Source organism: Nerophis ophidion, linkage group LG17 (genome assembly GCF_033978795.1).
Source record: "Nerophis ophidion isolate RoL-2023_Sa linkage group LG17, RoL_Noph_v1.0, whole genome shotgun sequence".
Classification (NCBI taxonomy): Eukaryota; Metazoa; Chordata; class Actinopteri; order Syngnathiformes; family Syngnathidae; genus Nerophis; species Nerophis ophidion.
This window is the reverse complement of record NC_084627.1, coordinates 14,751,510-14,778,209: the sequence shown is the minus strand read 5'-3', so window position 1 is coordinate 14,778,209 and position 26,700 is coordinate 14,751,510. Positions and strand designations below refer to the sequence as shown.

The following is a 26,700-nucleotide window of genomic DNA, read 5'->3' as shown; positions in this document are numbered from 1 at the left end:
ACAGCTGTTGCCATGTAAATCGGTGAAAGTCCAAATAAAAGAGGAGGCGTAAAATATTTCATCAGAGCGTGGTGAGACTGTACAAAGAGTACAGTCCAGACGTCTCTCCTCAATTGAGCCAAATTTAATTGTCGTTGTTTAATTCCTTGACCCAGGAGGCCACGGGGAAGACCCAGGACACGTTGGAAAGACTATGTCTCCCGGCTGGCCTGGGAACGCCTCGGGATCCCCCGGGAAGAGCTAGACGAAGTGGCTGGAGATAGGGAAGTCTGGGCTTCCCTGCTTAGGCTGCTGCCCCCGCGACCCGACCTCGGATAAGCGGAAGATGATGGATGGATGGATGGATGGATAATTCCTTGCTTCTTGTCTTGTTTAATAGATGTCATCAGTGTTAGAACCTGACAATAACTGTAATGGAAGTTATGAACAACACTAACATATTAATGATTAACCCTTCAGAATGGACTTAGGTTGCCTTGAAATTTAAGTGGGGTGGTAGTTTTTGGTGACACCTAGGGGTCACAAAAACTAATTGCGTTAAGCTCAGTATGCGGTAAATTGAATTATGCGGACACGTTTGTTACTCAATATTTTCTAACGCGCCTCATCCTTGGAGACTTTGTATCTGTAAGTAATATGCAAGTGTGATTATTTGTAACTTGTTTACATCGACATGTGGTGTTTTGACTGCACTGTTGTTCAATTAATGACATTGATTGCGTATGTCTAGCTTCTTTGCTATTGTGTGCTTGGTGCTATCAGCTTATAGCATACCATGTTCATCTTTTGCAAATAACTTGACTAAAATACATGAAGACCAACCTTGTTCTGCTTATTGGGGTACATTTGGGTATCAGACATTTTTTTTTTGTTAGTTTTTTGCTAATATCCGTCCCATATCCAATATTAGTATCTATCAAAAAGCATATTAAAAACCACACATACAGTGGTAAACATTAACATTCCATAAACGGGCAACAGTTTTTGCTAATATCCGTCCCATATCCAATATTAGTATCTATCAAAAAACATTTAAAACCACACCTACAGTGGTAAACATTAACATTCCATAAACAGGCAACAGTAAAGCCAGTAGGACATCTGGAAAAAACAAAAAAAAAGAAATGAATTCATAAATATTCCCAGCTGCTCTTGTTCATGTTTGCAAGCTTAAAAATAAATGACCGCTACACATTTTGCACAAGAAAAAAAGCTTACTATAGCTCGTGCATTATTCATTTACCGAACCACCTTGCCTCTTAAGCCATGCAAAATAGGGCACATATATATTATAATTTAAGAAAATTAAAATATATATATATATATATATATACATATACATATATATATACATATACACACACACACACACCGGTATATATATTATACTTCACCAATCCACTCATGACTGACTTATCAAACCAACGCTGGAAATGAAAACTCATAAATGTTTCTGTCTGAGCTACTGACTCATTTTTCGCACGATGCCCACGTTAAACATCGTCATGACTCCAGGGCGTTCAAGATGCGGCTGAACCGCATTTGACACATTTCACTTGCAGCTGCTGTTTTTCAACGAGCCGAGACAGCCAAGGGAGCGACCTGTCAGCTGTGTCACGCTTGCTCCCGATTTCAGATTATTAAAAAGGACTTCTGGGTAAAAAAAAAAAAAAAAAAAGATGCTTGAAAAGTATAGTTAGTCAGTGGCACTAGAAACATGACAAACTAGAAATCAAAAACACGGATTCTGTCGTTTGGACGGAAATATTTGTGTATCGATTGTGTCTTTAAGCCAGAACTGGGCAAATATTTTGACTCGGGGGCCACATTGAGAGAAAAAAATGTGTCTGGGTGGCCAAGGTCGGTGTGTAAATGATATAAAAAAAAATTTTTTTAAAAACAATGTCTTGGAAAAATATATCACTCTTGAATCAACACAGTAGTTAATACTATGATCAATGTTACTTACTAACTAAATGTGGGCTATAAATAATAATGAATGTATAATTGTTTGTACATAGTATATAATTGGTACAAAGGTTTAACTAACACATGTACATGTATTCTCCTAAAATTGTGTTTAGTAATTATATTCTGATTCGAATGTCACATCTTGAAATTCATGTTTCCTTTAATCAACCACAGCTTCACAGTTCTGGCAGCACTCCTGCCTCCCCAGACTAAATGACACTATCACCACCATGCTCGACTGTATAGGCACAATTATAGTAGAGTTTTTATACAGGGTATCCGCGGATCCTTAAAAAGTCTTAAATTCATTTATCTAAAATTAAGGCCTTAAAAAGTATTACATTTATTAGGAATTCCTAAGATGGTCTTAAATTCAGTACTCAATGGTCTTAAATTGTCGGGGCAGTTTTTTTTTCAGGGCACGTCTTTTAAAAGTTACGGCACGTCTTTGAGTAAAAGTAAGTGATTTCAGTGTCAGTCGCGCGCATAGTCGGGTCGTGCGCAGACTCCTTCCTTTCTTCCTCGCGTCCCGCCTTTCAGTCTGCATGGGGAAATGCTAGTTTTGCTTAAGCCTGTTGCCAATCCCGAGAACGCCAGGTGCATACTTTGTAAAAGGGATTTCAAACTTTGCACCATGGGAATTAGAGCGGTCGAATCACACATGCAGTGCGGTAAGCATAAAATCGCGGCAGAGAGCCAAAAACAAACACCGGGCATCTCTCAGTTCTGCGTGGGTCCAGCGCCAACGCCCCCCCCCCAGCTAGCAACAACTGCCGCAAGCAGCACTGAGCTGACACTAATCTTCGGCGGGACAGCAACATTAAAATCCGAGGTCTTATGGATCTTGCACACTGTGGTGAAACATCAATCCTACTCCTCAAATGACGGGATTGGCGATCTTTTTTGTGTGATGTTTCCTGATTCTCAGGTTGCTAATACATTTTCCTGCGGAAAGAATAAAACAGCATATATTACGAGACACGGATTAGCACCTCACATCCAAAACCTGCTCTTCGACCAAGTCAACGGGTCTCGGTATGTGTTAATGTTCGATGAAACACTAAATCACAGCACGAAGAAGAAATAACTGGATGTCCATGTTTTGTTGTTGTTATAATACTGTTTTGCACTATTATTGACCAAATGTAATTTATTTTTACCCTCACCTCGGTTATTATGTTTTTACTGGCGTTGGTGTTTGTTTGTTTTGGATGACAAAGTTTTTGGATCGCTCAAGATTTTTGATAAGCTGTTTGGCAGAGTGGTGCTTAACAGTTTGTTTATTAATAGACATACAAAAAGTAAACATGACTGATTGTCATTGAGGTAGATGTACAGTGGGATCCCCAACCATCGCTTATATTTATAGATTTTTTATAATTTTTTTCGGTCTTAAATTTCATTCAAGGTGGCATTAAAAAGGTCTTAAAAAGTCTTAAATTTGACTTGCTGAAACCTGCAGATACCCTGTTATAGTACAAACCCCAAAATCAGCGAAGTTGGCACGTTATGTAAATCGTAAATAAAAACAGAATACAATGATTTGCAAATCCTTTTCAACTTATATTCAATTGAATAGACTGCAAAGACAACATACTTAATGTTCGAACTGAGAAACTTGATTTTTTTGCAAATCATCATTAACTTAGAATTTTTAATTTGCAAAAAAGTTGGCACAGGGGTATTTTTACCAGTGTTACATGGCCTTTCCTTTAAACAACCCTCAGTAAACATTTGGGAACTGAGGATGCCAATTTTTTAAGCTTTTTCAGGTGAAAATATTTCCCATTCTTGCTGGATGTACAGCTTAAGTTGTTCAACAGTCCGGGGTCTTAGTTGCGGTATTTTAGGCTTCATAATGTGCCACACATTTTCAATGGGAGACAGGTCTGGACTACAGGCAGGCCAGTCTAGTGCCCGCACTATTTTACTATGAAGCCACGCTTTTGTAACACGTTGCTTGGCATTGTCTTGCTGAAATAAGCAGGGGCGTCCATGATAACGTTGCTTGGATGGCAACATACGTTGCTCCAAAACCTGTATGTACCTTTCAGCATTAATGGTGCCTTCACAGATGTGTAAGTTAGCCATGCCTTGGGTACTAATACACCCCCATACCATCACAGATGCTGGATTTTGAACTTTGCGCCTATAAAAATCTGGACTGTTCTTTTCGGAAGACACAACGTCCACAGTTTGCAAAAAAAATTGAAATGTGGACTCATCAGACCACAGAACTTTGCATCAGTCCATCTTATATGAGCTTGGGCCCAGCGAAACCGGCAGCATTTCTGGGTGTTGTTGATAACTGGCTTTTGATTTGCATAGTACAGATTTAACTTGCATTTACAGATGTAGTGACCAACTGTAGTTACTGACAGTGATTTTCTGAAGTGTTCCTGAGCCCATGTGGTGATATTCTTTACACACTGATGTCGCTTTTTGATGCAGTACTGCCTTAAGTGCAGTGATTTCTCCAGATTCTCTGAACCTTTTGATAGTATCAAGGACTGTAGATGGTGAAATCCCTAAATTCCTTGCAATAGCTTGTTGAGAAATGTTGTTCTTAAACTGTTCGACAATTTGCTCACGCATTTGTTCACAAAGTGGTGACCCTCGCCCCATCCTTGTTTGTGAATGACGGAGCATTTCATGGAAGCTGCTTTTATACCCAATCATGGTACCCACCTTTTCCCAATTAGCCTGTTCACCTATGAGATGTTCCAAACAAGTGTTTAATGAGCATTCCTCAACTTTGTCAGTCTTTTTTTTTACCACTTGTGCCAACTTTTTTGAAACATTAAATTCCGAATGAGCTAATATTTGCAAAAAATAACAAAGTTCTCCGATTCGAACATTTAGTATCTTGTCTTTGCAGTGTATTCAATTGAATATAAGTTGAAAAGGATTTGCAAATCATTGCATTCTGTTTTTCACTCTTTTTGGATTTTGTGAATCTATACTGCTTTACAAACTGCTTTATATTACATTTGTGTAGTATTGTCCCCAAACAAGATATGCTCAAAATTGATGCTGAAAAGTACAGTGCGTACCCAACATCCCCATCTAACGACGCATAATATTTTATTTTTTGAAAAGGCTGTCATTGAGCAATGAAAGTATTCCTTATCACACAACTGGGCTACTTACTATTTATAATACAAGGAGCACTCCACTCGTATGTGTGTCTGAAGTACAATTACCAGAACACCTAATAACGAAGGGTTGATTTGCATTTGAGGCGACACAGATTGTCAGATCATGTACAAACAATTACGTTTAATCAAGTCTGATGGTTTTAAAATATCCATATTGCAAAGATGCAAATATTCCCACAGATGCTTAAACAATATATTTTTTGTTGTGTAGCTGACAATATGAATTAAGCAGCATTATGACCATATTTGGAAACAACTGCTTAGGTCTTAGTATGGAATCCCCCCTGGATAAACTGCTTACACCATAAATCATCATTGTGTTATGGCAAGCTTCACATTGTCAAAATGACGCAAAGTAGACTGAGAACTAACTGGAAAAATGATTACAAAAGTGAGACAGGATGGACACACACAGGCACACACACAGTTTATAGTACAGTACTACACGGGATTTTGATCATTTTTCGTGTTTGTGCATGTCATCCAGCAGTGCCATGGCCTACATTCTGCCAGCTGGCCTGGCAACACTCAAATGCATGCACCCCCACTGCACACACTGCACACACACTGCACACACAACAGTGGCATATGAATCAGATGGGACAGTAGTAAAGCAAGCAGTTACCACCGCATAGGATGACAACCATTCTGCAGCCAGACATCACCGATTTTGTACTGTACTTAACATAATTATTGAATATGTAGCGAGAAGCCTTTAACAACTCATGCAGGCCAGCAGTCGATGTCCCACTTCCACCCACCGCAGCTCAAAACTGAATTTAAAGTTGCATGAGACAGATTAGCCTAGTTCAGATGAGCAGCGTTAGCCATGGGTTGCATCAGAAGATTCATATTTTGTCGTAAAGTGAGTAAACTATTATATACAGCAGGGGATTTTTCTTTTTTTTTTTACAAAAATAAGACTTTGGGGGTCAGCTTTCCTTCATTAATAAAATACAAACCCTGTTTCCATATGAGTTAGGAAATTGTGTTAGATGTAAATATAAACGGAATACAATGATTTGCAAATCCTTTTCAACCCATATTCAGTTGAATGCACTACAAAGACAAGATACTTCATGTTCAAACTCATACACTTTTTTTTTTTTTTTTTTTTGCAAATAATAATTAACTTAGAATTTCATGGCTGCAACACGTGCCAAAGTAGTTGGGAAAGGGCATGTTCACCACTGTGTTACATCACCTTTTCTTAACAACACTCAATAAACGTTTGGGAACTGAGGAAACTAATTGTTGAAGCTTTGAAAGTGGAATTCTTTCCCATTCTTGTTTTATGTAGAGCTTCAGTCGTTCAACAGTCCGGGGTCTCCGCTGTCGTATTTTACGCTTCATAATGCGCCACACATTTTTAATGGGAGACAGTTCTGGACTGCAGGCGGGCCAGGAAAGTACCCGCACTCTTTTTTTACGAAGCCATGCTGTTGTAACATGTGCTAAATGTGGCTTGGCATTGTCTTGCTGAAATAAGCAGGGGTGTCCATTAAAAAGACTGCACTTAGATGGCAGCATATGTTGTTCCAAAACCTGTATGTACCTTTCAGCATTAATGGTGCCTTCACAGATGTGTAAGTTACCCATGCCTTGGGCACTAATTCACCCCCATACCATCACAGATGCTGGCTTTTGAACTTTGTGTCAATAACAGTCTGGATGGTTCACTTCCCCTTTGGTCCAGATGACAAGATGTCGAATATTTCCAAAAACAATTTTAAATGTGGACTCGTCAGACCACAGAACACTTTTCCACTTTGCATCAGTCCATCTTAGATGATGTCGGGCACAGAGAAGTTGGCGGCGTTTCTGGATGTTGTTGATAAATGGCTTTCGCTTTGCAAAGTAGAGCTTTAACTTGCACTTATAGATGTAGTGACGAACTGTATTTAGTGACAGTGGTTTTCTGAAGTGTCCCTGAGCCCATGTGGTGATATCCTTTGATGTTGGTTTTTGATACAGTGCTGTCTGAGGGATTGAAGGTCACGGTCATTCAATGTTGGTTTCTGGCTATGCTGCTTACGTGGAGTGATTTCTCCAGATTCTCTGAACCTTTTGATGATATTATGGAACGTAGATGTTAAAATCCTTAATTTCTTGCAATTGCAGTTTGACAAACGTTGTTCTTAAACTTTTTGACTATTTGCTCACGCAGTTGTGGACAAAGGGGTGTACCTCGCCCCATCCCTTCTTGTGAAAGACTGAGTATTTTTGGGAAGCTGGTTTTATACCCAATCATGGCACCAACCTGTTCCCAATTAGCCCGCACACCTGTGGGATGTTCCAAATAAGTGTTTGATGAGCATTCATCCACTTTATCAGCATTTATTGCCACCTTTCCCAACTTCTTTGTCACCTGTTGCTGACATCAAATTCTAAAGTTAATGTGTATTTGCATAAAAAAAACAATGTTTATGAGTTTAAACAGCAAATATGTTGTCTTTGTAGCATATTCAACTGAATATGGGTTGAAAATGATTTGCAAATCATTGTATTTCGTTTATATTTACATCTAACACAATTTCCCAACTCATATGGAAACGGGTTTTGTAGTTTTGTGTAAAATGTCCATCCACAGCTATGCCACACTTAAAAGACATAAGCAATGTGTTTATACTGTCAAAAATCCTCATGCATGCTCTACTGTTTCGAAGAGGAGAAAAATAAGTTTATGAGCCCCTACAGTAGATGCTATTTTTAGGACCCACAACAAATAGGCTTCGGGAAAGATCGTCTATAGGAATGCTCTGCTGCTTTTGGCACCGACGACCGATCGCTTGTCAAAGATCCTCATTGGTCCCCGATGATGTAGAAGATTTAGGGACCGGCACCAGCATGTGAATCATTTGCCGCTCAGAAACATTGAATAATTTATCATTTATAAACGACCACATTTTCTCCGACGTAACTTCTGCCTGTTCCTTTAGACCAGATGTCCCCAAACTATGTATTTATTTATCTACAGTATGTATATATTTTTTTTTATCTGTCCAGTCCAGCTTCTCGGGCAAATCATATTGTTGATGTCGATGCCCATATCGGCAGAAGTGTGGGATACTCCTCTTGTTGCAGGTCCCAAACTCTGGAAAGATCGCCCCTCTCCATGTGAGACAGGCCCCTGCTTTGGCTACTTTGAAGACTCGTCTTAAAAAAAAACTCTTTTACTCACTGGCTACTGGCTTTCAACACAGCATGAGAGTTTGAACGGTTTCTAACTTTGGAATTGTCTTTTATCTGACTGACTGTTTTTAACTTAGTTTTTTCATTTGATCTTTTTCCTCTGTTTTAAACTGAATGTTTTAGTCTATCCTGGACATGTACTTTTCTACTATTATGTTTATATTTTTATTTGTTTGGGGTGTACAGTCATTTGTTTTTCAACTGTTGTATTTTTAAAGGGCTTTATAAATAAAGTTGATAGAGAGATAGAGAGATAAATAGACAGATAGACAGATAGATAGACAGATGGATAGATAGATAGATAGATAGATAGATAGATAGATAGATAGATAGATAGATAGATAGATAGATAGATAGATAGATAGATAGATAGATAGATAGATAGATAGATAGATGGATAGATGGATAGATAGACAGATAGATAGTTGGGTTTCCCCCAGCTTGAAATCGACAAGTGGCGGTTGGGGCGGTGCCAATGTGATGTCATTAAATAATTAGCATAATTGTTGTTGATGCATGAATATGTTTTTTTCTATTGCTAAAAATAATTTCAATACATTTAAAACTAAGTCTGCATTATTAATGATTACTATTAACATTTATAATTATTATACAACAGGGGTCTCAGACATGCGGCCCCCACCTTAATATAAAAGTTTAATGTTAGTGAGGCTCGCAACTTTTATATGAATGGTACTTGACAGCGTTGTGTTATTTGGGTCCAAAATGGCTCTTTCAACGTTCTGGGTTGCCTACCCCTGCGTTAGTGGAAAAGCGGCAAGTGAGTTAAAGCGACAGAGACGTTGCCATGGAGACTAGGGTTTTCTTACGTGTTTGGCTGCAGTCACACCGCGACACCTGTCCGTCAGTAATAACAGTCCCTGATAACCTGGACCAAATCAAATTGTTATTTTCTTTATTATTATTGTTTAATTTGCATTGCCTCACACGATGAACACTACACATATTTGTATATGACGCCAGATAACACTTCGGGAGCCGTCACTTTTTTGCGCTCGCTATCCCAGTACTTTCCCGGCTATTATCCGCAGACCGCCGTGTTGCTGTAGGGAGGGAAAGCGGAAAGACACACATTGCGGAAATAACATTATTCTCTGTGCGTCGGCTAATTACAAATATATTCCATGCTGAGGAGTATGCAAAAATATTTTTAGGAAATCTTTTCTTGCGGCCCAGCCTCACCCAGACTCTGCATCCAGTGGCCCCCAGGTAAAGTGAGTTTGAGACCCCTCAAAGTAAAACAGGCTGGGGAAGAGTTTTCAGCTAGTCTTTAAACATGAGTACAGTCTCCAATAACAGAGACGAGATATTATTAACATGCTCGATTTTACAAATAAAACTTCACCGGAAAAATTATAAATATCTCCAAATTAACAGGAAGAACAGACTGAAAGTTGAAAAATGCTTTGGCAGTGTTTTTTACATTTCAAGATTGCAGATTCTCTCAGTTTGCTGTCAATCAAAAAGGGATTCAGCCTAGACTGGTCATCCAATCATCATACGAAAGCGTCCGTGGGCGGGACAAATTTGAGTATTTATCTAATGATTGTCTGCAGCATTGTGACGCCATCACATCAATGAAAAAATTTGCGCCAACTGTCGCCAAATTAGCTTATTTTACACAAAAGTTAAACGCATCCTAATGCATTTTGTCAATGAAATGCAAACACAAAAGAACATATTTGCTACTTGTTTATATTTTAGAGAAAGCTGAACTTCCCTTGCAGTCTTTAGCAATCGCCACTGTTGGCATCATACTGTATGTGGGGACAAGCAGTAAAAAATGGATGGATATGTTAAAACAACGCGTGTAAGAGAAGTCGGCAAATTTGATCCATTACTTCAGAACAAGGACTGGCTCTAAGGATTTATTCAGTAGTCTTGTTTTTCAGTCGTCACATTTTCTGCACATCACTAGAAAACAGTGATTAATAATATAGGCTATATATCCATTCATACAATATATTACTTTAATTTGTTTACACGTGATAAAATCCTCATTTTTAAGGCGTGGCTGCTTCAATTAAGCCTATAAAGGACCATATAGCCCAGCCCCCGGCCGAATTCTTTTAAACCAATGTGGCCCTTGAGTCAAAAAGTTTGCGGATCCCTGCACTAGACACACCAATAATAGACAGGCGTGTAATGGGTTGATGGTATATACCAGGGGTGTCAAACTCGTTTTCATTGAGGGCCACATCGGAGTTATTGTAGCCCTCAAAGGGTCGCTTTTAACAATGAGTAATATATGAATGTACAAGAATGCATATAATACATTAACAATATATTTTTTTTATATAAACTGCAAAAAAATATATAAATATTGCTTTAAAATCCGGCAGCTCAGTCACCAGCATTTTACAGTGAAAGCAGTGGGTTTTTTACATCATACAAAAAAAAGGTATACATGGAATGGATTGGAAAATGCATACCACTGTTTTTATCAGTAAAAGTCAAGCAACAGAGCTGCCAGTTTTTGTTTTTTTTACCGTAAAATGTTATAGTTTAAAATAGTTTTTTTGTTTTTTTTGTTACTTAATGTTTTACTGTCTCACTGTATATGGAAAAAAACTGTACCAAAGTTGATTTTATGGTAAAAAAAAACCTCAGTCGGCGGAATTTAAAACCGTAAAATCTATTGTGAATTTTTACAGTATACTGTCATGCCTGTAAATCCGGTTTATGTTTGATCATGTTATGTTTTGTTTTTTGGACTCTTGTTTCCCGTTTTGCACTTCCTGGTTTTATTTTGGTTTCGATAGTTACGCATTAGTTTCCACCTGGTCTCCAAGTCACGCCCCACACCTGTTTCTCATCACCATAGCCACTATTTAAGTCATTTGTTTTCTGTTCCTCGGCCTGGGAACTTTGCTTGCTTATGCATACTACTTGCTACATGCTTGCCTACCTATGCTGCACATCCTTAATGCCCTCGACCACCTGCCACGCACCTTGCTGTTCATGCCCCTTGTTTTTGTCACAGTAAGTGTTTTGTTTTAGTTTTTCAAAGCCATGCCATCGTGCTGTTTTTGTTTATAGTTCATTATTATTCATGCCATCGAGCAAGTGTTTTTTTTTCATGTTTGTATTTTGTAGCCTAGTATTCGTGCTTCCTTGTGAGCGCCCTTTGTTGTTGTTTTTTTGTATTTAGTGTGTTAATAAATTAATCATGTACCTGAACTCACGCCTGGCTCGTCCCAAATTCTCTCTGCATCGAAGAAGCAAAACTAATCCAAGTCACAGTCCTGACATATACAATTTGATTGATGATTTGTTTTGGAATCATAAGTCAAGCAGATATTTAACTATTGTGTTTATCTTTATTTTAACAAAAAAAATGTTGCAATACATGATAGTATAATGTTTTGATTTTGACGATATTGAATTTCAAAAGATATGCAATTGCATGCAATACATGATTTTTTTTGTCAAATTGGAAAGAACAAATATATCTAGTGAGGAAAAGATTAAGCATTTTATTAACGCATATATTTTCCAGGCTTTCGCGGGCCTCATAAAATAATGTGGCCGGCCAGATTTGGCCCCTGGGCCTTGCGTTTGACATTTGCGGTATAAACTGTAGTATCCATCAATCAATCAATATATGTTTGTTATATCCCTAAATCTCAAGTGTCTTAAAGGGCTGCACAAGCCACAACGACACCCTCGGTTCAGAGCCCAAAAACTCTAGTCAAAGATCCTTTATATGACAGGAACACTGTGACCTACAACAAAAACCCTAGTCAAAGATCTTATACAACTGGAGCACTGCAGTTTTCAGGACCTACTAAACAAAACACAGGTCAAAGATCCTCTATGACAAGAGATCTCTGCTGCTTTTGAGGTTCTACTGCAAAAACCCTCTTCTATATGACCTAGAGCAAATACATTTGTCAAAGATCCTCACTGTATCCTCTGATGTTTTAAGGACCTACTCCAAAAATGCTAGTGAAAGATCCTCTATATGACAGGAGCACTATACGTTTTTAGGACTTACAAAAGAAAACATCGGTCAAAGACAGAAGTGCTGCCATTTTTAGGGCCGACTACATAAACACTAGTCAAAGACCGTCTATATCATGGGTGTCAAACTCTGACCCACGGGCCAAATTTGGCCCGCCGTGTAATTTCATTTGGCCCTTGAGGTAATATCAAATTAAGATCAGAGCCGGCCCGCCGGTATTATTCAGTGGTGGTGCCTCTGTAACACCGCATTCACCGCTGATACTCATACTTGTCAACCGTCACGATTTTCCCGGGAGACTCCCGAAGTTCAGTGCCGCTGCCGAAAATGGTTAAACAGCTTGCTCCCAATCAAAAGGGACTGGGTTCAAATCCCGGTCAGATCGATCAAGTAACTAGGGAAGCTTCAGCTGGTGGAGTTAAGCTTTAATATCACAGTTTACTGAGACAGGTTCTCAATTAAATATGTAATTGGGGCCCGAAATCTCCCTTTAAGAAGACCCGTAAATTATTTTATCCTTCAGGTCTTCCATTCACGTTCACTGTTCACCTACAAGGCACCCAAGTGTATGTGCTCGCCAAAGATGCAAACACCTCATTCGGTTTTTAAATTGTTTTAGGACTCTCTTTAGGTGTTTTAGGAGTCTTATTGTGTGTTTTAAGAGTAATTAACGTTTTAGATGTCACTGTGCATCTCTTAGGAGTCATTTTATGTGTTTTGGAGTCATTTTTAATGTTTTAGAAGTTGGTTGTTGTGTTTTTTAAATGTTTTACTAGTCAAAAACAGCTATCTCCCATTTAAAGAGGACTGGGTTCAAATCACAGTTAGGTTGATCGGTAACTAGGAAAGATCCAGTGGGAGGAGTTAAAGTTCACCCGGACAACAATATTGGGGGACGTGCCGTTAAGGCACTGCCTTTAGTCCTCTACAGCTTGCCGTCACGTCCGCTTTTCCGCCATACAAACAACATGCCAGCACAGTCACATAATACATGCAGCTTTAACACACACAAGTGAATGCAAGGCATACTTGCTCAACAGCCATACAGGTCACACTGAGGGTGGCCGTATGAACAACTTTAACGCTGTTACAAATATGCGCCACATTGTGAACCCACACCAAACAAGAATGACAAACACATTTCAGGAGAACATCCGCACCGTAACAGAACATAAACACAACAGAAGAAATACCCAGAACCCCTTGCAGCACTAACTCTTCCGGGACGCTACAATATACACCCCCACTACCACCAAATCCCGACCACCCCCAATTTTTATTTAGATTTTATTTGATACGCCATTGAGATTTTTAAATTATAATTTGAAACTCAATTTTGCTTGTCACTATAAAGTTATATAAGCCTTGCTTGTTCAATATTCAATGCAAAACTTGTTTGGGTCCCTATTAAAAGGTTAATTTGTTCAACCTTGGCCCGCGGCTTTGTTCAGTTTCAAATTTTGGCCCACTCTGTATCTGAGTTTGACACCCCTGCTCTATATGACAATTGTGGGGATTCTACTCATACTTAGAGCTGTTTGTAATGTTATATAGTTGGCTACATCACAGCCACTAGTAAAAGAGTCATGATGTCGTGGACCATGGCTGTAGGTAACTTGAGTTGCTTGCAGGGCCAGGGGTTGGTCTGAGGCAAGGGTCTGTCAGGGGGGAGACAACTGGTTTCAGATGAGATCCAACAAACTGGGATTGGTAATATTAACAGTGTGTGCAGTAAACAAGTGATGATTGCCGGTAATAGATGGCGGGATGATGGGAGGAGTGAGGGGATGCAAGAAGGAGGAAGAGCAGGAGGAGGAGGATCATCCTAAAAACCCATGAAGTTCTTCAACTCGCACGACTCGCAAGGAAGATAACAGAGTACTCACCTAGTCTAGGCTGCGGTTTTGGCGGGTAGCATCACACACACGTGTTATACGGCCCAGTTTAGAAGACAGTAAGTGAAAGCATCACACACACACACACACACACACACACACACACACACACACACACACACACACACGTATGTGTAACAGCGTGCATGAAGAGGAGATCAGAAGCAGAATAGGAGTTTAAGCGTCCGTGTCTCTCTGGCGAGTGTGACGCGGCGGGCTTTGGTCCAGAAACCCCTCCCTCCCTCTTGTCCCTCCCCTCTCTGTGTTGTCACTCTCCCACACACTCGTTTTCTTTCCCCCGTTTAATCCCTCGCTTCCTTCCACACCTCCTGACCTAGTCAGTTGACCCACAACGCCACCCTCATCGATTCCCATACGTCTTCTTTACTCATCCAATAGAATCTGTTCTGAATGAACACGTTTAAAGGCCTACTGAAATGAGATTTTCTTATTCAAGCGGGGATAGCAGGTCCATTCTAAGTGTAATACTTGATCATTTTGCAATATTGCCATATTTTTGCTGAAAGGATTTAGAAGAGAACATCGACGATAAAGTTCGCAACTTTTGGTCGTTAATAGAAAAGCCTTGCCTGTACCGGAAGTCGCAGACGACGACGTCACCCGTGTGAGGACTCCTCACATCGTTTTTAATGGGAGCCTCCAACAAAAAGAGCTATTCGGACCGAGAAAACGACAATTTCCCCATTAATTTGAGCGAGGATGAAAGATTCGTGTTTAAGGCTAGAAAAAAAAAAGGCGATTGCATTGGGACGGATTCAGATGTTTTTAGACACATTTAATAGTACCTGATAGTCGGAGGGGTTTGTCCACGGGTGTCTTGAGGCCAGTGTCTGAGGGAAGTCGACGGCAGCTGTACGGACGGCACAAGCTCAGCAGATCGCCGGTATTTAGTGGCGACTTTTTACCACAATTTTCTCACCGAAAACTGCTGGTTGACATTTGGTCGGCATCAATGTTCGCTTGACCGCTCTGATCCATAGGAAACCTTCACCTCCGGGAATTTTAAACAAGGAATCACCGTGTGTTTGTGTGGCTAAAGGCTAAAGCTTCCCAACTCCATCTTTCTACTTTGGCTTCTCCATTATTAATTGAACAAATTGCAAAAGATTCAGTAACACAGATGTCCAAAATACTGTGTAATTATGCGGTTAAAGCAGACGACTTTTAGCTGTGTGTGTGCGCAGCGCTAATATTTCCTTACAGTCCGTGACGTCACGCGTACATGTCATCATTCCGCGACGTTTTCAACAAGAAACTCCCGGGAAATTTAAAATTGCAATTTAGTAAACTAAAAAGGCCGTATTGGCATGTGTTGCAATGTTGATATTTCATCATTGATATTAGGGCTGTGAATCTTTGGGTGTCCCACAATTCGATTCAATATCGATTCTTGGGGTCACAATTCGATAATATATCGATTTTTTCAATTCGATTCATAAACGATGTTTTTCCGATTCAAAACGATTCTGTATTCATTCAATACATAGGATTTCAGCAGGATCTACCCCAGTCTGCTGACATGCTAGCAGAGTAGTAGATTTAAAAAAAAAAAAAAAGCTTTTATAATTGTAAAGGACAATATTTTATCAACTGATTGCGATAATGTAAATTTGTTTTAACTATTAAACGGACCAAAAATATGGCTTATTCTATCTTTGTGAAAACATTAGACACAGTGTGTTGTCAAGCTTATGAGATGCGATGCAAGTGTAAGCCACTGTGACACTATTGTTCTTTTTTATTATTTTTATAAATGTCTAATGATAATGTCAGTGAGGGATTTTTAATCACTGCTATGCTGAAATTATAACTAATATTGATGCTGTTGTTGATGATATTCATTTTTGTTTCTTTACTTTTGGTTTGTGTCTCCTCTCAATTGCTCTGTTTATTGCAGTTCTGAGTGTTGCTGGGTCACGTTTGGTTTTGGAATTGGATTGCATTGTTATGGTATTGCTGTGTAGTGGTTTGTTGGATTGATTAAAAAATATATATATATATTTTTTTTTAAATGAGAATCGATTCGGAATTGCACAACTTAAACGATTCGATTTGTATTCGAATCGATTTTTTCCCACACCCCTAATTGATATATAAACTATCAGACTGCGTGGTCGGTAGTAGTGGGTTTAAAAGCGCCTTTTCGTGTCTTTCTTGTCATTTCCGGGTTCAAAATGGATGCCAAAGTTGACCAACTTGTCGGACTCTGTCCTCATCCTTCTACCGTTAAGGTGAGAAGCACTGTTTATGATCCACAATAAACCTTCATGAGCTCCGAGGCGAAAAAGCAGCTCATGATGTCAGAATAGCAGCAACAAGCTTGTTAGCTAAAAATAGTTCGTCTGCGTAAGCCCTTATAATAACAATATCACTATACTTGGTTAATATTCAGGTTGCGAAATGTAAATGGACTATTGTTGGCGCTTTTTGGATAGTTATTGAGAGGGCTTTATGGGCGGAATAGAGCACCTCCGATTGACTCCAAAATACATCTGTCTTCTTATCTCTCATAATGATTGTGAACGATGAACAATATTCCAAAAACGTGCAATTCCCCCTTTAACATTACAGCTGTTGGCAAGTCCCATTGACATCATTCTTGGTCGAAACCAGGGGTCTCAAACTCATTTTAGAACGGGGGCCACATGGAGAAAAATCTACTCCCAAGTGGGCCGGATTGGTAAAATCACGGCACGATAACTTAGAAATAAAGACAACTTCAGATTGTTTTTTTTGTTTGAAAATAGAACAAGCACATTCTCTGCAAATCATAATGTTTTAGGTGGGGTTTTCTACAGTTAAATGTTGCGGTTAATAGTATTCTATCGTTATTTATACTTTCTGAATAAATTATGTGATAATGTCCATCAGTCAACTCATTGGTGGTAATTTTCAATTTATCAAGATGAAAGAATAATATCAAAATCATGTCACAGTATGTTATTTATGTTGTTTGCTCATTTTCCTGGACTGGTGCACAAACATCATGTTTTTGTTTTTTTGCATATATAGCATCATCTACAAAGAATTGCTATTGTGACATCTAGTGAACACATTTAGAACAGTAGTTTCTTTCATTCAAAAATTCTGGCTCATTTTTAAACATAGCAAACTCATCCCGAAGAACGGATAAAACCTGTTCGGCCATACTTTTGACACCCCTGGTCTAAACTGTTCAATGTTCTTGGAAATAAAACGCAATAAACAAACACACAAACCAAAACATTTTTTTTTGTAATCACAGAAAGAGCATTGTTAAAAAAAAACACAAACTATTGCAAGTTGGCAATATGTTGCACTTTTGTTGCATAGTGGGGACCATACCATTTTTGATTCTGTTCAAACAAACAGCAAAGATAAAAAATACATTCTCCGAACCAAAAGAAAGAAAAACATGGTTTTATATCCTTTGTTTGCTTGCAGGCTACTTTCCTGGCTCTACTATGTACATTCTTAACTCAAGCAGCAAAATTGTTATAGCCATAGCTGTTTATTATTGTTTGAGCTGTGACAGTTTAAAAAACAAACAAACAAAAAAAAATCACACTAAAGATAAAATAGTCATACTTTTTTTCTTTACTTTTAACATTTAACGCTTAAATCTGTAGATAATTTTCAGATGCATCAAACAGTTATGTAGTTGTTTATTATTTTTGAGCTATGACAGTTTAAAAAAATAACACACACAAAAAAAAAAAAACACTCAAGGTCTCGGGGATCCAAAAGGGTCCCACTTATAAAAGTGTTAAGAATACTCATCCCTTTTTTTATATATACTTTTAACGCTTAAATATTGGTGATCCAAAAGGGTCCCACTTAAATAAAAAAAGTCACCATTTTTTTTTTTTTTTTTTACTTTTAACACTTTTGAAAATTAATTTCAGATCCATACATCAGTTATATGTGTTTATTATTTTTTGAGCTACGACAATTTAAAAAAAAATAAAAAAAAATCACAATAAAGGTCTCGAGGATCCAAAACAGTCCCACTTATATAAAAGTCTTCATTTACCTTTTTTTTTTTTTTTTTTTTTTACTTTTTATGCTTTACTCTGTAGATCAATTTTATATGTATCCATCAGTTATAGTTGTTATTTGTTGAGCTATGACAGTTTAAAAAATAACAACAAAACAAAATCACACTAAAGGTTTTGGGGATCCAAAAGGGTCCCACTTATAAAAAAAAAAAAAAAATTTATTTACTTTTAACGCTTAACTCTGTAGTAAATCAATTTCAGATCTATCCATCAGCTATTCTTTATTATTTTTGAGCTATGACAGTTTAATAAATAAGAACATAAACAAAAATCACACTAAAGGTCTCAGGGATCCAAAATGATCCCACTTATAAAAGTGTTAAAAATAATTGTACTTTTATTTTATTATTATTTTAACACTTAGATCTGTAGATACATTTTAGATCCATTCATCAGTTAGTTTTTTTTTGTTTTTTTTGAGCTATGACAGTTTAAAAAATAACACCAAAAAATTTCGCTAAAGGTCTCAGGGATCCAAAAGGCTCCCACTTATAAAAGTGCTTAAAATAATCATACATATATATATATTTTTTTACTTTTAACGCTTAAATCTGTAGATCAATTTCAGATGCATTCATCAGTTATAGTTATTTTTTGAGCTATGACAGTTTAAAAAATTACTACAACAAAAAAAAAAAACAATAAAGGTGTCGGAGATCCATAAGGGCCCAGTTTATAAAAGTGTTAAGAATATTCACTTTTTTTTTCTTTTAACTTAACTTAAAAGAGTTTGAAGTAAATGATGCTTACCTGTGACGTGCGAGGTGCGTTGCACTCGAAGGTGCTTCCTCCTCCCCACTTCCTCCCCGAGCAGGTAGTACCATCCTCGGACCTCCTAGAGTGTGCACGAGTCAACAATAGACGTGTGTGAGCGCCGAGATTTAAAACGTTAATCCAATAGCATGCCCTCTCCTGCTTAAAAAGTCACTATTCACAATCCTTTTCCTTTATTATTCCTGCAGTTGATGGACCCCCCCACCCTCTTTCTCTTTTGCACTTCTGCCTTGTGAGCCAGATGGTACATGAGTGTGTGGGTGTGTGTGTGTGTGTGTGTGTGTGTGTGTGTGTGTGTGTGTGTGTGTGTGTGTGTGTGTGTGTGCGTGTGTGTGTGTGTATGTGTGTGTGTTACATAAAGCTATGCCGGGCTGAGGCAGCAGGCGTCTGATTTATAATCTGAGTGATGTAGACACGGTCATGCAAACATGGACATGTCCGAAGCGCATACGTCATTTTAGTGTTGGTCACACACTTACAGCGGCAGCAATGACACACACACACACACACACACACACACAAGCTTGCCTTATTGTGCTAAATAATGCGTTGCAGTGGACAGTGACAATAATCTCTACTTTAAAAGCATCTTATCTGAGTGGACAGATTTCTGCAGGCAGTGGTTCACAAAGGGGGAGGGGGGCGGGACGTTACAGTATGCACTGGAGAGTCAGGGGAGGGATTTAAACGAGACAATGTCATTCTTTATCCGTCAGAAAAATAGTTTGTTTGTTTTTTAAAAAGGAATGATGTTGTTGGGGTGAAAGGAGTTGAAAGGAAAGCAAAGCCGTGTTGGCAAATGCTCACCATATCCCCTAAACGAGTGCTTAGCTTAGCTTAATTTAGCATAACTGAATTTTAGTCGCATTAAAAATTGTAGGCTTGAAAAAAACATCTATAAAACCATAAAAACACATTAGTTGCTATAAATGTAACTACCTGTGACTGATAGCTAGATTGTGCCATCTATAAGAAGCATTTAAGTCTCACCTTAAAACTAATTTGTATACTCTGGCCTTTAAATAGACTCCCTTTTTTAGACCAGTTGATCTGCCGTTTCTTTTCTTTTTCTTCTATGTCCCACTCTCCCTTGTGGAGGGGGTCCGGTCCGATCCGGTGGCCATGTACTACTTGCCTGTGTATCGGCTGGGGACATCTCTGCGCTGCTGATCCGCCTCCGCTTGGGATGGTTTCCTGCTAGCTCCGCTGTGAACGGGACTCTTGCTGCTGTGTTGGATCCGCTTTGGACTGGACTCTCGCGACTGTGTTGGATCCATTATGGATTGAACTTTCACAGTATCATGTTGGACCCGCTCGACATCCATTGCTTTCCTCCTCTCCAAGGTTCTCATAGTCATCATTGTCACCGACGTCCTACTGGGTGTGAGTTTTCCTTGCCCTTATGTGGGCCTACCGAGGATGTCGTAGTGGTTTGTGCAGCCCTTTGAGACACTCGTGATTTAGGGCTATATAAGTAAACATTGATTGATTGATTGATTGAATAAAACACCTCCAGGCAACTTCAACCATTAACTAACAACCACACCCCTCCACATCCCATCTCCCCGGATTGTATATAACCAAATGTAAATAATCAAATGTATTTCTAATGTCTATACTTGTTCTTATGCTATCTGAACTCACTATGTTCTCTGCTCGCTGTACATATCCTACTAAGTCCGACCTACACTGTTTCAATGTCCATTTCTTTGATGATGCAATTGTTGATGACTGAAGTACTGCTATCAACCAAACCCTCCTCACCCCACCCCCCGGATTGTAAATAAGGTCAATATTTCCATGTCTATACTCTGATGATTAACCTGTGTGATGACTGTATTATGCTGATAGTATATATTTGTACCATGAATTGATTTACATGGACTTAAACAAGTTGAAAAACTATTCGGGTGTTACCATTTAGTGGTCAATTGTACGGAATATGTACTGAACTGTGCAATCTACTAATAAAAGTGTCAATCAATCAATCAATGCTAACTGGCTAACTTCTAATTGGTTCAAGCATGTGCTTGTTCCTCCATTTTTAACAATTCTGACGAGCAATACAGTGTTGACATTTAATTGGATAAAAAAATATGTATTTTCTAAATAAATTTGATACAATTCGATTAATTGACTATTGCAAACTTGCACACTTGAATTCTGTTTAGACCTACACAACATATCTACCTAAATTTTAAGGGACTGTATTTTAGCAATTAATTATTTTGTCAACTCTGGCTTATTAGTGATTCCCAGAGCCCCAAAAAAAGTCTGCGGGCTATAAAGCGTTTTCTATTCGGGCTCCAGTATTCTGGAATGCCCTACCTCAGTAGAAGCATTTAAGTCCCATCTTAAAACTAATTTGTATACTCTAGCCTTTAAATAGACCCCCTTTTTTAGACCAGTTGATCTGCCGTTTCTTTTCTTTTTCTCCTCTGCCCCCCTCTCCCTTGTGGAGGGGGGCGGGGGGACACAGGTCCGGTGGCCATGGATGAAGTGCTGACCAGAGTCGGGACCCAGAACGGACCACTCGCCTGTGCATCGGTTTGGGTCATCTCTGCGCTGCTGATCCGTCTCCGCTTGGGATGGTCTCCTGCTGGCCCCACTATGGACGGGACTCTCACTACTATATTGGATCCACTATGGACCGGACTCTCACTGCTATGTTGGATCCACTATGGACTGGACTTTCACAATATCATGTTAGACCCGCTCGACATCCATTGCTTTGCGGGTGGGTTGCCCACATATGCTGTCCTCTCCAAGGTTTTTCATGGTCACTGTCACCGACATCCCACTGCGGTGAGTTTTTCCTTGCCCTTATGTAGGCTCTGTACCGCAGATGTCGTTGTGGTTTGTGCAGCCCTTTGAGACACTTGTGATTCAGGGCTATATAAATAAACATTGATTGATTGATTGATTGATTGATTGATTGATTGATTGATTGATTGATTGATTGATTGATTGATTGATTGATTATGAGCGCATGAAGACAGAGTACTTTCCTACCTGGAATATATTTTTCTAAAATGAGAAAAAATGCATCTTGAATGCATTTTAATGTTGTTTTATGATTTATCAATATTTTGTCCATTCTTACAAGACATGAGTAGCACTGGAAAAATGCTATACTATACCAAAAATGTGAAGCTCCAAAAACAACTCACTAACGTGCGCTGCTAGTTATACATTTATTTGAATATCGCTAACTTGAATTATGATTGTTTAATCCACCTGTCAAACAACAATGGAGCCTGCACTTTATTGAATAATTATGAACACATCAAGAAATATTTATTTTCTACCTGGCAACAAAGGGCTGGAATATGAGTAGATTAAAAACAAAATAAAGATGTGAGCAAATGAATTTCATGTATGTTTATTATTCATTATTATTTTGTCTGCTCTCCCAAGACTTTAGCATAGTATTTATCAATATTGTTCAAAATTCTATTATACAACAAATATTAAGCTACAAAAACATTGTGCTAGCTTGTACTGCTAGCTTTTCATTTATTTGAATATCGCTAACTTGAATTATGATTGTCACACAACAGTTGTAACTCAATTTTAAGGGCCTGTATTTTAATGATAGATTATGAATGTATCCCGGAAGAACAATAATGAGAAATACTTTACAATAATAAAAATGTAAAGATAAAAACAACTTCTTAGCCTGCATTGTTAACTATGCATATACTCACTAACTTGAAATTGAATTATGTGACCAACCTGCAACTCAACAAATGTTTCTTCATTTTAAGGGCCTGCATTTTATTGCTTCTAAACACAAAAGATTTACATTCTACCTGGTAACAAAGACAACTGTTGAAAAGTATTATACTATAAAGCTATCAAACTACAAAAATGTGTTGCCAGCTTGAGGCAGAGAGGTATTTATTGCATATAACTAGCAATTTATTAACTTTAATTTATGTTTTTGGGCCTGTTCTTGCAATAATTTAATAGGATGCAGTTGGAAAAATGCATAAAAAATACTGAATATATGTTTAAATTATAAAAGTATGGCCAAATATTTTTTTTCCAGAAGTGAGGGATTCCATATCTTGATTTCCTTTAGTGTTTTTTAACTTTAAAGCCAGAAATTTGCTGTTTTTTTCTACAAAAATTAAACAACTGTATGAACATCCTGTAAGTCTGGTGATTCAAGTGGTGGTAATGAGGCCAGTGCAATTTATTCACACTGAACTAAAATGTTGGATTCATGCTCTGTTGGATATACAATACGCACTCACATTTCACTCACACACACACGCTTACATAAAGGTCATTGAATAGTCAGAATGTACTGGTAAGAGCGTAGACACACCTTCCGTGCTTGTATGAGGGTGCGCACGCCAAAGCTCATGCAGCCCAGCAACACACTCAACCTGCGCAAACACACAAAGGTCATTAAAAGCTATTGATTAATATGGTCGGTGTGGATTTAAAAAAAAAAAAGGTTATTTTCATTAACACACAAGTATCTTGTCTTCATTTCAAGACACAGATGGTCCACCTTTTGAAGCATCTCATTCGGCAGAGTACCTAAGGACAAACTCAGTGTTGAAATAAAAAGGGCCTTGCAACAAAACCACAAAGGATATTTTGTGTCAAAAAAATGTTGTCCTTGCATGAAAGAAAGTAGACTCATTCAATAAAATATATATTTTTTTTTACATTGAGTACCAGCCAAAAGACTGCCTGTAAGACAGACGCAGCCACTTTTACATTTTATTTTATTTCAAAGTTCAAACTCATGAATGATAAATGGTAAATGATAGACAGACAGATACATACATACATAAATGATGGATAGACAGATACATACATACATACATACATACAAAGAAGGTACGGTTTAAAACACATAGCTCGCTTGGCTGATAATTGCAGTTCTATGCTTAGCTCGGTCCAACCAGCAGCCAATGAAAGGATAGAAAAATGATGACATCATTAACATCCGTCTGCTGGTTGCCCACAATTGAACAACTGAACACACAAAAGGCATATATTGACAGTGAATAAACAATCAAGGGTAAACGTTTCAACATGGCAGATGTTCACAGGGTTAAATGATCAACATCTTTATACAAACAAAACATTTTTAGAGCAGGTGTCTCCAAACTTTTTGGCTCGGGGGCCACATTGGGTTAAAAGAACGTGGCCGAGGGCCGGGCTGTGTATATACATACATACATACACACACACATATACATACATACATACATATATACATATATATATATATATATATATATATATATATATACACACATACACATATATATATATATATATACACATATATATACACACACACACACATACATACATATATATATATATATATACACACATACACATGTATATATATATATACACATATATATACACATATATATACACACACATACATATATATATATATATATATATATTCCGAGCGCGATGATGTCACGTTATCGATGGGAAAATGCATTTTTAGACTGAGCGGCTAGGGGACACTGACAGTAACAATTGGTAAAAAGGATTTGAAAGGACAGATTTTAAAAAATAATTGAAAAAAAAAAAAATCTTTTTTTTTTTTTTTTTTTTTTTTTTTTTTTTAACTTGGGACTTCCCGCGGGCCGGATTTTACAAAAGCATAAATACAAAAAAAATATTTAAATACCAAAAAGAAGAAATAGATAAATACAAAAAGAATGGATCTAAAAAAAAAATCCTCAAATAATTTAAAGGTTTTTCTATGTTTAAGCATTTACAAGATTTGATAAATAATTTGATATCAATAATCAAATGGAAGAGATTGGGTTTCACTTTCAGAAATCCACTTTCTTTTATGAAAAACTTTGACCGTAATAGCCAAGGCTTAGCAACACATGGGATGATATCGGATTGTTTGGGTATCTGATTTGTGTGTTCGCTGCCTAAACAGAAAATGACAATGTATTTTGAAGTGTGAATAAACCAATTGTGGGCTTATTGCAAAGTATAGCATAATAGTTGTACTTATAATAAAAAGGACATACAAAATAGTCGAAAAGCCGTCTGTCCTGGTCCGTTTCCTGGTCGTTCTTAATAAATAGCAGCGGACATTTGGTGTGAATAAAGCTTAATTGCTTACCAAAGATGAGCCTTTAATCTCTGTCCCAGAAACGGCCCCAAAAAAAAACGTCTTTATCTTGAGCCAAACTCAGGCCGTCACTGCACTGTAATCCTTTCTAACATTCGTGTTTGGGCCCAAAAGCAGCAATTGTGTGCATGAAAAGAGATACACACGTGGACATCATAAAGCAAAGTATTTTTTAGGCATTTTACTTTTGGTTCCCATCTTCATAGTGAAAAAAGGGTGAGTTATTCGGCATATTTTCTCCATCCCTAGCTTTGACCTTGTTTTTATTCTGCCGAGGCAGGGAGGCGAGAGTAACGCACTCACACAGAACAAAATGTGCAGAAAGGAAAGCGATAACATTAAATATCAGCATTTTAGTACAATAATTTTATTGTGTCCACTAAGCTAAATTTCTGCACATACCTGGTGGTGGAGTCAGAATTCCACACTGTGAAAAGCAGTCGCTTGTGAAGGTCCTGATCACAGACTGTGCTGCAATAATAGAAATCCAGCATGTCAGCAGTTCTTTAACCTTTTACAGACAGTAGAGTATTTAGCTTTTATTTGAAAAAAAACGCAAGGGAAAATAAGAATGTGCGATTGCTTACAAATGAAAAGTATGGAGGAAGATGGGATTCCTACACTGAGGAACCATCGGCGTCTTCTGTCGCTCACTGGGGTCACTGTCTGGAAACATACCCACCTGAGAAGACAAGCCAGTTAACTTTCCAATAATAAAAACAGCGTATTTAATAAACTCTAAACATGTGAATCACCACAGTAATGCCTGGTGGAACAGTCTTAAAATGTTCAGTTTTATAATTGAATAGAATACACACAGATGGCTGGAGCCTATCAAAGCTGGCTTTGGCAGAGAGGATTTATTTATCCTAATTTATTTGAAATGGAAATTGTATAACTTATTTAACGCCACTGAATAGTTGACTTAAATACAATTAGGTAAAAATTAAAGAAAACTATTTATTTTCTATTTTTTCCCTTCTTCAGGGTCATTTATACCAGCTGACTTTTGGTGAGTAGAAGGTTTATTTAATCAAATGTATTTTAATTGATAATTGTTTAACTTATCTAACACCATTGATGAGTTGAGCTAAATATAATTAGGTAAAAAAGTCAATTGAATAATTTTTTTTCCACGGTTTCCCATCTTCGAGGTCATGGGAGAGCTGGAGTCTATCCCATCTGACTTTGGGCGATATCAGGGTGCAGAAAAGACAATAAAATGCAATTTATTTATATTTTATATCAGACCATCTAAACTTTTCAATCCGTCCCGCCGTACATTCCCAAATATTTTTTTCAGATCTTTAAGATGGAAACTGTAGCTGCCATTGTGATGTGCAGTGATGTTTTCAAATGACCGCAAGTCTTGAACTATTCAAAGTATTTCAATAGTTGTAATATGCGCTTTTGCCTGATATACTAGTTACTATGGTCATCTAATTAGTTACTATAGTAATCTAAGTCACAGCAGCTCAGATGAGGCACCAAGCAGTTTGGTTGGAGAGCGTTTCCACAGATTGTTTCC

General features: G+C 37.9%; 1 protein-coding gene across 5 annotated transcripts in view; it reads right to left on the bottom strand.

Annotated features, from left to right (window-relative positions):
• rgs3a (regulator of G protein signaling 3a) overlaps positions 1-26,700 on the bottom strand; it is a 354,609-nt gene that overhangs the window by 299,860 nt on the left and 28,049 nt on the right. For 4 of the 5 annotated variants that reach the window (XM_061876388.1, XM_061876386.1, XM_061876385.1 and 1 more), the window contains exons 4-7: positions 25,760-25,854; positions 25,575-25,643; positions 23,367-23,427; positions 19,010-19,094 (exon numbers count right to left, since the gene is read on the bottom strand). In XM_061876388.1, coding sequence (XP_061732372.1) covers positions 19,010-19,094; positions 23,367-23,427; positions 25,575-25,643; positions 25,760-25,854 — 310 coding nt within the window. Of the gene's footprint in view, positions 1-14,192; positions 14,299-19,009; positions 19,095-23,366; positions 23,428-25,574; positions 25,644-25,759; positions 25,855-26,700 lie in introns of those variants that run through there. The other variant, XM_061876390.1, reaches the window with a different exon arrangement.